Source organism: Engraulis encrasicolus, chromosome 24, assembly GCF_034702125.1.
Source record: "Engraulis encrasicolus isolate BLACKSEA-1 chromosome 24, IST_EnEncr_1.0, whole genome shotgun sequence".
NCBI classification, from domain to species: Eukaryota; Metazoa; Chordata; class Actinopteri; order Clupeiformes; family Engraulidae; genus Engraulis; species Engraulis encrasicolus.
In genome coordinates this window covers 29,537,593-29,550,265 of record NC_085880.1, presented here as the reverse complement: position 1 = coordinate 29,550,265, position 12,673 = coordinate 29,537,593, and the positions used below count along the sequence as shown (strand labels likewise).

General features: G+C 46.9%; 1 protein-coding gene across 3 annotated transcripts; it reads right to left on the bottom strand.

Annotated features, from left to right (window-relative positions):
- Positions 1-6,082: 6,082 nt before the first annotated feature.
- On the bottom strand, positions 6,083-12,584 carry LOC134441537 (zinc finger and SCAN domain-containing protein 21). Of its 3 annotated transcripts, none has more exons than XM_063191894.1 (2): positions 12,394-12,584; positions 6,083-10,718 (listed from the first exon to the last, which is right to left on the bottom strand). In XM_063191894.1, exon 2 carries the CDS (start codon positions 10,519-10,521, stop codon positions 8,857-8,859), a length of 1,665 nt encoding a protein of 554 aa, XP_063047964.1. In that variant the 5' UTR covers positions 10,522-10,718; positions 12,394-12,584; the 3' UTR covers positions 6,083-8,856. The 3 variants fall into 3 exon arrangements, with proteins under 3 accessions (XP_063047964.1, XP_063047966.1, XP_063047965.1); XM_063191896.1 differs by lacking the exon at positions 12,394-12,584 and adding an exon at positions 11,266-11,667; XM_063191895.1 differs by lacking the exon at positions 12,394-12,584 and adding an exon at positions 11,151-11,248.
- Positions 12,585-12,673: the final 89 nt, after the last annotated feature.

Below are 12,673 nucleotides of genomic sequence, written 5' to 3'. Positions count from 1 at the left end.
CGAATCAGGCTTTAGTCGTAGACCTGTGTTTACTTGGGCACTTGACTTAGTCCAAAAAAGGCAATATTTTCCGTACACAAACTAAATAACTAAGCTTCTTTGGCAGAGTAATTAAAGACAAGACTGGCTGTATGAAAACAGGCAGTATTTGCTCACTGTTACGACCCTCTCACCTTTCTGACCCCGGCATCCTCCTCACCTATGTCGTCTCATCCAGGGTTTTGTGTCCTTCTGTGCCAATTCTCGGGATCTCATGGGGTCAGGGCTGGGTTAAGATGGCCTGGGGCCCCTAGGCTACAGGTTGCTGTGGGCCTCCCAGAGGGCAAATTTTGTGACAAATTTACATTCAGTGTCATATTTACGAGGTAGCAATTAAGGATAACATGTCTACCGACTGTACTCTACATCACTGATGAATATTTCAATATTGCACCTTGTCACAATTCTGAAATTTGTCACTTTTGGCCAATCAGGGCCCCCCTGGCAGGTGGAGGCCCCTAAGCTGCAGCCATATCTAGCCTGTGCGTTAATCCAGCCCTACATCGGGTGCACCAATCATTGTCCCCAAGTCCATTCCTGTGGTCTGTGGCTTCTTGCCTCAGTGTCGCCCCACTTCTATGGAGAAATCAATAACATTTCCCCGCTGTCAACAAGCTGAGAGGGACTTTTTGGGATCTTTCTCCCATTTAGCATCCCACTGTAAATTAGAAAATGACCTTTGAATTGTTTTTTTTTGTGCAAGAAATGGAATAAAAACTTTGATCAATGATGATGTTGAGTCTTGCATCACAAGGCCAAAGGCCACAGGAAAGGATGGAAGTACAACGATTGATTTGCCCCCCTAGATCAAAGCTTGAGCGTAAGCATGCTGACATCTGTCATGGTTTCTGTGACAGGCCTAATTCAGATTGTGGGTGCATCCCAATATGTGACCTTGCCTCCTCCACTTGCCTCCTCCACTTGCTTCTCGTCATGATGACATCACTGACAACAGCATTATATTTCAATATCTTGCAAAAGCTCAATTGTAAAGTCTTTTTCTCATTTGCAATTGGGATGGTGAATGAAAAACAGTCCCTCAAAAGTTGTTGTGGCGAGGCTGACAGCTGGGAAACTTTATCGTTTTCTCCACGGAGGAGGGGCCAGGAGGCGGGGCGAGGAGACAAGCACAAGTGGAGGAGGCAAGGTCACATATTGGGATGCACCCTGCAACTTTCTTGATTCCCAGCACAACCAGGTGGGTGGGCCAAGTTCCCAGCTAGTCTCTTCTCTTCTAGGTCGCCCTCAGACGAGCCTTCCATCGTTGCTTCCAGTCATCCCGATTCTCCATACATCTTTTCAGTTCGCTGGTACTCTGGGCTCCGGTGTCCTTCTTGAGTATGTCCACAAATGTTAGTGTGGGACGTCCTCTTAACCGCCACCCATGTGATGGTTTCCATAGCACCAGTTTGCTGGCTGGCAGTTCTGGGTGCCTTTGGCAATGTCCTGCGAGTCTCATTCTCCTTACGGCTATCTTCTCGCTCACCCTTGGTATTCCCTCGTATAGGATTTCGTTGGTTACATCTGCACTTTTACTGATGTTAAGCACTCCACGCAGCATCCTGGTGTAGCACCCATCAAGGGACTTCTCTAGGGTTGGTTTCAGGGTCCAGCATTTAATGCCATGGAGGAGGACGGACTCTACTGTTGCGTAGAAGAAGCTGAGTTTGATTGGACGCCATACCGTTCAGGGCCCTCCACGCAAGTGCCTGCCTCACTTTTAGATCTTGCTCAGTAGAGTTGACCCATGAGCCCAGGTAGCTAGTCTCCATGACTGAGGTATGGGCATGGTACCCCATGGGCATGGTGACCCCCTCATCATTTCACTACATGTTTAATGTATATGACAAATAAAAGCACTTGACTTGCACTGTCCCCTTGCACTAGTGAGGCAATGCAATGCAATGCAATTTTGCTGCGTGTCTTGTGTGCTGTGTCACAATGACAGTTTCACTTTCACTTCTTTGCTTTGTAGAAGAAGATGTGAAAATGAATACAACAAATTATATTTTTATGAACACATTTCATGCTGTGATTTAATGTTAATGTTAAACATCAGTTTTGTTTTCATGCAAGTGAGTGCTTATTCTCGCACTGCAAGGTCCACGTCCTTCTAGACTACAAAAGGCTTCAAGGGGAAGTGATTCATGGAGGCCATCTGAGTCTCCGGAACAAAACAAACCTCAAGAGGGTGGTGAAGCCGCGACTATGCAGACGAACAGCAGCAGAGAAGTGGGAGCTGAAGCACTGCATTCAGCAATACTATGCCTGATGTTGACAGTTAAATACATGTAGGCCTAACTGTAGCTGGTTCAGTGAGCTCAATATTAAATTAAGGTTTTGAAAGGCAATGTAGAAGATACAGACATGCTAATTATATATCTTAATCACCTCAGATTTCATAAATGAGTAAAAACTCTCAAAACAGCAAATTTGGACAATATCCTTATCCACCCATTTCATTGTAGATGGAAGGAAGCAACTCCATATATCTTTTTTCATTGATGTAAAAAAAAATCTTGGTTGAATTATATGTTTAGGAATCCACACACTAGGCCTATAGGCCTAGAATAGACAAACAATACGGTCTCGATAAACTGAAGAGACATTTCACTGCACATTGACCGAAGACAAGATCTTTGTAATCACAAGTCCTCTGACAGCACAATAATCATTTGCCAAAATATATAATGGCTTTTAGTATAGCTCCAAAGGGAAACTGAAGTTTGAGTGGGCCCTGCCATCTTGATGTTGTGGCAAGAAAGGTGGGAATTGAGCAGTAGTAGCCATATGTATCCTTCAGAGGGCGCCAGATTGCATCCGTGAATTATTGCAAGAGGATGTGAATCATCCATTTCCCAAGAAAGATCACAGCTTAGAGCAAGTACAATGTCCCTTTCTTGTGCTATGGCATAATAGAACTAATGAGGAAGTAATATCAGTGCATCAGTACATGGGACATTTGTGAGTCATTCACCAGAATTTAACATTATTACAAAGATGCATTATGTGACATAGTGTTGTTAGTTTTTGTCTGTGTTGAATGCTATGCTACACAACCACACATAAATTGCGCCTGTGTGTCTGTGTGTGCGTGCGTGCAGGGTTGTTGACAGGGAGGGAGAAAAGGGACAGTTGTCCCGGGCCCATGGAGAAATGGGGCCCAGAATTAGGTCCTTAGTACATTGTATATATTGGGCTGGGGGCCCTTTCAGATGACTTTGTCCTGGGCCCGCCCAAAGCTGTCAGCGGCCCTGCGTGTGTAGACATAGTATAATATAACATAACATAGGTAAATCTATGTGCCTTACATAAAGCATTAGAGTATACTTTTAGTTACAAGGAAAAGTGATTGCTGCTGAACTGAACTGAGGTGCAGGTGTAATGATGATTGGGCCTCGGGACCAGAGGTTCGGAGAAGCCAATCCAAAGTGTTACGACCCACCCCCAGCATCATTATCGTTTTCCACTAATGTTATGTAGGCCCTACCAATGTTCCAGGAAGCCTAGTGTAACACACTTTTTCTGCCGAGACCCCTCTTTTGTACCAAATAACATTTTAGCGCCATACGAGTGAATGGTGTTACGAACCGATTCATGGAATGGTTATACGCAAACATACAGTAGATTTTACAGAAGATTTTATGCAAACATCCATTTCTCTCCACACTCCTCCCTTGAGGTTTCCAGTTTGGGAACCACTGGTGTTACATGCAAGGTTCCCAGCCCCCAGTGGGCATAAACCGTAGCATAGTACATCCCCCCTACCCTTTGACCAACAACTTGGATCTAAGACCAGGTTTTGCCCAAGGGCACGTGATTCTGAGAGGGTGCTGTTGTCACTGACATCCTGGTCCATGGCACCTTACTCGCTGCTGAACACAGCTTCACAGTGCTTCATCAAGACACTACGTAAAATGGCTAAATGGATACAAATGGAAGCCTTTGCCATGACCATCCGTGTCAGATGACGTATAATCCAATTAAAAATCTGGGAGACTGCATGGGATGGCAGAAGACCCTAGTCTGAGTCATCTTAAGAGACACTATAAGTTCTTTCCAATATGCAGACTACCGTCCTTGGCCTGTGCTTTGTGACCTCGCATTTCGCTAACGCCCCGCCTCCGTGGAGAAAACAATGTCGTTTGCCCGCAGTCAGCCTAGCCACAACAACTTTTGAGGTACTGTTAGTCATTCATCATCCCAAATGCAAATGAGAAACTGACATTAGAATTACACTTTTGCGAAATATTGCAATGCAATTCTATCGTCAGTGATGTCATCACGAGGCAACAAGCAGGCAGGGAGCAAGAGAGGACGGGAGTTTGTTTATTAGAAAGAACCTTCACGATTTCCCAATGTCAAGTGTTCTAGCCTTGGTAGTGCATGAAACGCCCAGTGATTGGATACTCATTGGTGAACTCCGGGCAGTATCCAATCACTAGGCATTTCACACACTACCAAGGCTAGAACACTTGACATTGAGAATAAGCTGAGGAACTATGTGAGGTCCTTCAATTCACCACTTCAGAAAGTGAAACCGCTGCCACGTCTTTCTCCTCAAACAGGCCTGGCAACACAACCAATACAATCAGCTGATTCAAAGTATTCTTTCTGAACCCTGTATACCTGAGGTTCCCAACCATTTCCAACTTAGGGCCCATTTGAATTTTTAATACACAATAACTTTCAAAAAATAGTCAACAGCTAAACAGAGACACAAACAGTTTTGATTTTCCAGAAAAAGATTTCAGGGCCCACTTGGAATACCATCAGGGCTCAGCAGTGGACCACGGCCCACAGTTTGAGAATCACAGCTCCAAACTCGATTGACACCTCTCCTGCCAGCCCTTTGAGAGTGGTGTTGGCAGGTGTTTAACAGTTTAAATGTTGGCATCTCAAAATGTAAAATTCAAACGACATACCAGATACATACGGTTTCCTTTTTACATGTACTGTAGGTAGGTGGTGCTGGACTCCAAAAGACATTGCAGACATTTAGTTCCCTTCCCTATCCCCTGCGCCTTGACCCCCTGTATGTCTGCTATGTGACCTATTACATACATTATTTTAATAAAAAATATAACAAATAAAATAAAATTAATAAACCAGTTCAAATGTCTCTCATAGTTATGGGCCACCCTGTGTTAAGTATTAAAAAAATATATTGCATAGGATGACCCCATTTATATTATATTAAGTTGTGCAATACATAAATCTGGCATGTAACATTTCTATAATCCAATATAGCAACCCATCACCCTGTATTACAGCAAAAAAAACAACTGTGCAGACAGATGGCTGGCATTGTTGCTGTATTAATAAAAAATGGTTGCACACGAGATGGTGAGTACTACACCACAATTTATTGAACACATTTTGTTTGATATTTTTCATAATATTTTCCTTTTGTTATATTTGGTGAGTAAAAATATTTGATAAGCAGAAAATGACAAGCACCACGCAAGCCTCATATCTGCTTATAAATGTCAGCGTCACCCTTATAACACGTGTGCTCCATGGCCTCCCAACTCACACACAGACACACACACAGTGTGAAATAAGTTGCTGCTGCTGGGGGACTGCTGTCTGTGGGACTGCTGTTTAGGGACAAACAACTCAAACGTTGCTGCACTTATCTCCTGAGTGCTATCCTAGAAAGCAACGTGATAACTCTTGTAATGGTGGTGCCCCAGGTCTTCCTTGTGGTAAAAGAAAGAAGCTATGTTGCTCCTTTATTAAGTGGATTACTTCTGTGAGTAAACAACTCTGGATTACAACAGAGTGGCTACAGAAGACACCTAGACTACCCATCTAGTTAGGTAGGCCCTGCTCTTCATACAACCATCGTCAGTCAGTGAGCACATACAAGAATATACAGTAACCAAGAAAAGATCAATGCATGACTGGAGCATGCTGGCAGTGGAGATTTAAACCATCTCCATGGATCCACTTAACTAAACAAAACAAACAATTAAGATGTATAGTTAAGTATATTACCCTTAATTAGACACACACGCAGAACCACACAGCCAAACCACTCTTCGATCAATGGTTTATTACAAAAACGCATGACAGAACTCAATTGTACTCTAATGGAAAAAACACAATACAAAATCGTGCACCTCTGTGGAGGCTAGGGGGCGCTGTTTAGTCCAGAGGGGATTGGTTTGGTTTGGGTTGGGTATGGGTGGAGGTCGAGTAGAGTTTCAGGTTGGGTGGGGGGTGAGGACAACAGCGCTGCCAGCCGAGGAGCGACTGCGCCTTAACAGAAACATTGGAGTACTGGAGGAGGAGGGGAGGGGCGGTTAGAACCACAACAGAAAGAACAGGAGGAATGGAACCAACACATGGACAACAAGACTAATAGAAAACACGTTCTGCAGATCCTGGAACTGTACGTGGTGGAACAAACAAAACAAAAAAATCAAAGAGTATTTATCTCATCTGCGCATACTGTACATACAGCCGGTGGCTCCAGGAAGCTTTGGTGACACACAAACACATACACACCCATACATACATACATACATACACCCATACACACATACATACACGCTCGTGTAGAGAACACACACAAGAGGAGCTGAGGGCACTTGAGAATCCCGCAGGTGATGTTACTGTTTTTTTGTCCTTTATAAAATCTTAAATTATTAGTCTTTATTATTTCCCTGGGTGGTAAGGGCCAGGATGGAGAGGGTTGGTAGGCCAGGACAGGATGGAGGCAGAGGGGAAACACTGCCTGGTGAAAATGGGTTGTTTTTTTCCATGTTTGTTCTCTTTTTTTTGTGGTTGTTTTTCTATGTCCCCCTCCACATTGTCCTTGTGCGAAGCACAAATGTCACGCATTCCAATCATAATTACGTAGTGCCTGTTTAAGGGGTTGTCATCTATACATATACAATAATAATAATAGTGCAACAACACTTGTGAAAATATGAAATCCCTTGCATGGTCCACGAGAGATTCATCTGGATAAGCGCTGCTAGTAACACGGACAGACCTGCACAACATCCCACCTGACGGACTGCTGTTGTCCAAAACAAAACATTGCGGATGGGAGGGGATAAGGGGAGGAAAAAGCTAAACGCAGATATCTCAAGTGTAGTCTCATGGTATCATCATGCACACACAAATATATATATCTATATATTTATATATGGTCACATTTTTTCTATATGCTGAGTATTAAATTCAGAGTCCTGTATAATCCTGGTGGATACAATGGATTTCATATTTTGACATACTGCCAGAAAATAGTTTTTCTTTTCTTATCTTTTTTATTCTCGTACATTGACAGATATGGGGAGACCACTTTGAGTCCAGAAGATCTGAGTGGTAGGGGGTTTCAGCACTCCAGAATGAGCATGTCTGAAGAATGGAGAAAGAGGAAGAGGACATGGAGATGGGTGGTGGGTGAGGGTAAGGGGCGGGTGATGGGGATAGGGGGTCACGTCTGTCCAATTTCTCATCCTAGGTACAGGCTCACCCCCCTGCCCGAGAGCAGGCTGATCGATCGATTAAGCAAACCAAGTCATCTACATGAAACAGGAACCACACTCAATTTTGAACCGACATGTTATACACACACAGACACGAAAGCCTTGTTGAAGATCAGTCCTGGAGAAAATCTTTGTGTTTTTAGCTTACAGAACTGTAAAAGTGATGAAAGATCAGACAGAAAAATAAAACAGTTGAGAGAATGATTAGGAACATCCACCAAAAAAATGCAACGAGTTGTGACTCTGGGATGTGTAATTATAACCTGGACTAGATCTGGGGAACTGGAACCGCACGGAGAACGGTGCTAGGCCTGAAAGCTACACTAGGAACAAATTTGGGGGTTCTGAGGGGGCTCCCACTCTTATAGTGGCACCCCAAAACGTGCCCCCTTCTGGTACTGTGACTGACCTTTTCACCTCAGGCAGCCCTGCAAGGGTTAAATGCTAGAAGTTCTTCATTCTGAGAGGGGCAGCGTTCAGACACATATATCAAAAATAAATAACGCATTAATAAACACCCTCAATTTTTTTTTTGTCTGTTTTCATTTTTCTTTTTTTCCATTTTTTGAAGTTCTGGTGAGAATTCTTTTTTCTCCTGGAGGGGGGAGTAATATACCGCAATTCATCTGGCATAAATAACCAGCTCCCTGCACACACCAAAAAAATTCAAATTCAAATTCAATTATTTTTAAATTAACATAAATTAACCTTCCAGAACCATTCAAGCTAAGAAGGGAATGTCTACAAAAAAAGAAAAAAGAAAAATAAACCCTAATAATTCACAATTACAGCCACGCACGCACGCGCACACACACACACACACACACACACAATAAGCTATGAGAATTCTCTTTAAAATCGGAGGAAGGGGGCAAGAGGGAAGGTGACTTAGGCGCTTTTTTTTCTTTTTCAAAGGAGGCGCTCTTACATGGTACCCAAAACAAAATGCAAACACAAAAACGCCAACTCCCAAAACCTAACCAAAAAAAAAAAAAAACAAGCAAAACGAGCAAAATTGTGTGTTTGTTTTTTTCTCTTCTCCCTCTCTCTTCCTCTCCTCATAAACTCAGTCAGCAGTGTCTCTCACCAGTTCAACCCCACACACACAAACACACTTCGGCTGCTGAGGAGAAGGAGAATAAGGAGTTGGGTCATGGGGGTGGGAGGTTGGGGTAGATGGGAGGTTGTGTTTTTCAGGTTGAAGGGAGTACGGGGGTGAAGATTCACGGGTGTGGGATTGGGGGCTTTGTGGGTCGTGTTAAGGGGTGGGCTATAGGTTTTAGGGGTTGGTGGGGGTTATCATATCCATCTCCTCTCATTCAGAGTCCGTTTCCAGGGGCGCCTGCTCGTCAATGACCATGCGGCTCCTCTGGCGCTGCTTGCCGCTCGACAGCCCACCCGCGGTGGCGCGCTCTCCCGAGTGCACCTTCTTGTGCCGCGAGAAGCTGGAGGAGTGCACAAAAGTCTTGCCGCAGTGCAGGCACGAGTAGAGCTTGCCCGTGGCGTGCGTCTGCTGGTGCTGCTTCAGGTTGGAGAGGCGCACGAAGCTCTTGCGACAGATGCCGCAGTTGTACTGCTTGCCGTCGGGCCGGAACTCTGCGTCGTCCTCGTCGGTGGTGTTGGCTGCTGCTGCGGCGGCGGCTGCAGCGGCCGTGGCTGCGGCCAGACGGGCCCGGGCGGCGGCCTTGGAGCGCTTGTTCTTCTTGCAGAGTGTGTAGTAGTTGGGCTTGTCCCGCGAGCAGAGCTTGAGGCGGATCTTGAGGTCGGAGGACTTGGCCAGCGGGTCCTTGCTGTCCTGCGTGTAGGAGTTGAGCAGCTGCCGCACGTGTGACACCTGGTGCTTGGAGAGCGCTGTGGAGGTGCGGAAGACGCGGTCGCACTGCGTGCACTGGTACTGCTTCTCGCCACCCACGGTGACAGTCACGCCTCCGCTCATGGCCGCCTCCATGCCTTCCACTCCCAGGGTTGCCACGCCACTTCCGCGGCCTCCGCCTCCTCTTCCACCACGGCCTCCCCGCCCGCCGCGCTTCTTCTTGGGCTTGCCCATGGCGGCGTTAGGGGGCGCCACCATCATGCCGCCCAGCTCGGGCCGCCCGCCCGAGGAGGACGACGGCGCGCGGCCCTTGTGGATGAGGCGGTGGCGCGACAGGCTGGAGCTGTGGTTGAAGTGCTTGCCGCACAGGTTGCACGTGTGTAGCCGCTTGGCCTTGTGGCTCTTCTTGTGGATGGCCAGCAGCCGCTTGCCATTGCAGCGCACGCCGCACACGTTGCAGACCAGCGTCTTCTTGCCCTCGCTCTTGACGTACTCGTCCTTGTGCTGGTTGGCGTGCACCACTGCGGGGTGCGCGTGCGTGGGGTGCGCGTGCGTGGGGTGCGAGTGGTGAGCATGGGAGGCCATGGCCTTGGCGGTGCCCTTGCGGTGCGTCTGCACGTGGCGGGACAGGCTGGAGGAGTGGCTGTAGCACTTGCCGCACACGTGGCAGGCGTGCGAGCCGCTGCCTTTAGGGGCACGCGTGCCGGTGCGTCCACCGCCGCCCGTTGATCCGCCTCCCCGCCACCGGGGCGGCGCCATCACCTCGTCGTCGGGGTCGTGGTGCTGCAGCAGGCTGCTGCCGGCGGCCTCCATCTGGTCGTCGGAGGCGCTCTGCATGCCGTCGTCGTCGTCATTGTCCTCGTCCCCCTGGTCCTCGTCATCTTCGGGCTGGGGCACCTCCACGCTCTCCTCCACGATGCACTCGGGGTACACCGTACCTACATCGTAGGTGGCGAAAAAGCTCTCGTCGGGCTCGGGCTTGATCTCGCCGGGCACAAAGCCGTCTTCCGAGCCATCCTTCTTCACACAGGAGATGGTGAACTTAGAGCCCACCTCGGCCCACTTCACCACATACTCGATGGGCTGTGTGTCCAGCTCGACCGTGATGAAGTCCGCGCCCAGGGCCTCGTGCTCCGAGGACACCAGCTCCGTCTCCACATCGTCCATCGGGCCGGACGACCGGGTAGCTCGACGACGCTCGCTGGCTGGCTGGTGTGCTTGCTCGCAGGGGGGGCTCTGTGTGGGGGTTGGTGGGTGGGGTGGGGTGAGGGGGTGGTGAGTGTGGGGGGTATGTATTTCTGCTTCTGTCTCTCTGGTTGTGTCCTCTCCTCAGTACAGCGAACTGGGATAAAAATCACAATGACCTATGGTAAGAGAAACAGAAAAAGGAAAAATAAAATGACTGGCTCTGCAGAGTGGTTACATTAATGGAAGAGGCCATAAAAATATACACACTTCACAGCTACTGTCCAATTAATACTCAGCATACACAATAATTCAAAGCGTATAGGTTAAGTCCCACCCACACACATTTGGGAATGTTGCCAGGGTTACCAAGGGGGTATTTTATATTAAATTCCGCTTATCAAAATGATTTTTATGTGACGACCCAGGCTTTCTACAGGAACGATTGTCTCTTCTGCTACTCGATTCGATTCGAACTAGGAGGGCAGACGAAAGCGCCATGACCTACATTAAACTGCAGCTGAAAATGCACCGATCAAGTCTAAAAAATCTCTCCAAATGTACATCAATCGAAAAAATACAGACTTAAAAGCCATTGCCTAGAGTATCACCTTTTAGAACACCACACAGAAATTATTTCCTGAGTCAAAATAATTCATGAGACAGCCTCCCCCCCTATGAGGTAAACGACGGCAGTTTCCTCATAGGCGGGATGATGCGACGTACAAACTGCTTGCATGCGGGCTTTCCGAGTCTTTTCCCGGCACTCTTCGGAACACGGCTCTCACAGTGAATTATCGACAATCCAAACCCCAACTGAAGAAATCGACCAATATTTGGCATTCCCGGTGTATTTAACGTCAAAAAATGATCAAACAAAGCACTGCGCCGATAAACAGGAAATACACCATCGCTAGACCCGAGACAGGCACAATGCATTCTGGGAAAGGATTAAAAGGGCTGCTGGAGCCGAGGCCGCCCGAACAGTAAAATCCCACGTCAAAAACTGCTTACATTTGAGAAAAGCTGATCGGCATCTAGTTTAAAAACCTACTGTATTTACCAGTGTACATTATAGGCGCGAACCATCGTGCTCAGCCGAAAGACTCTGACCTTGTCGCGGCAAGAAACGGAAGAGACACTCGCCATAAGCTGGGGTGGCGAGATATAATAGGGCCTCAATTCAATCGGCCCGCCATAAATTTGCGCTCATCATCACACACTGACAATGTAGCCTACCACAATGCACTCATCCGTCAATCCTCAACGACAAGCCAGTGCAAGCCAACCGCCAAATTCATTACAGGCAAAACGTGCACCCCGACTCCCGTAAATGCATCTATGCGGTAAATGGATATGTTAAGCAAACACTCAGTAATAAACATGTATGAGTCTTCCTCTAAACAACTAACCAAAACATGTTTATTCACTATTCCACCCATTTCAGCTTCTGCCTGACACTGACTGGGTTGTGGGAAACAGTGCCACAAATGACGGCATTCTTGTAGTTAAATTTGGCATGAAGGTTCTTTGTTACACCCGCCGGATAAATAGGAGATCCAGTCGGCTAGGAATATGAAGTTCTACTTTCGCATGGTCCAGTCACCATATTATGCATGCATGTAACAGCAACATAACATTGATGAGTCGGTAAATGTGAACGTATCTCCATCAAGTCAGCGTGCTGGGATGAATACACTCATCACAAATTCGGGGACCGAACGCTGTGGCATCTAGTTAACAATTCCCCTCGGAGAATCTGACAAGATGCTTGGAAGATTACTGTAAAATGTGGAGCGATTTCATGACATCCGGTACTCTGATATATAGAATCCACAAATTCGATGATATTACCGTGCTTCTTCCTTAAAATTTGTTGTCCTGGCCCTCGAAGAAATGTATGTCGTTTCGCTTTTGCCGCACCTCTGCCAGATCATAACCGATGTCTTCGCGAATATCAATTCTTTGCGGCCCTAGCGTTTCTCCGTTGAGTTGTAAACTGCACAAATAGTCTGCACATTCGCTAAAAAAGACTCAACTGTTTCCATATTACATAAAGATCTCCAAAACCTGCTCGCGCTGCTTTGTCATAGGGCATTAAGCCAAATGCAAAGCGAGCATGCGCGTTCTATCG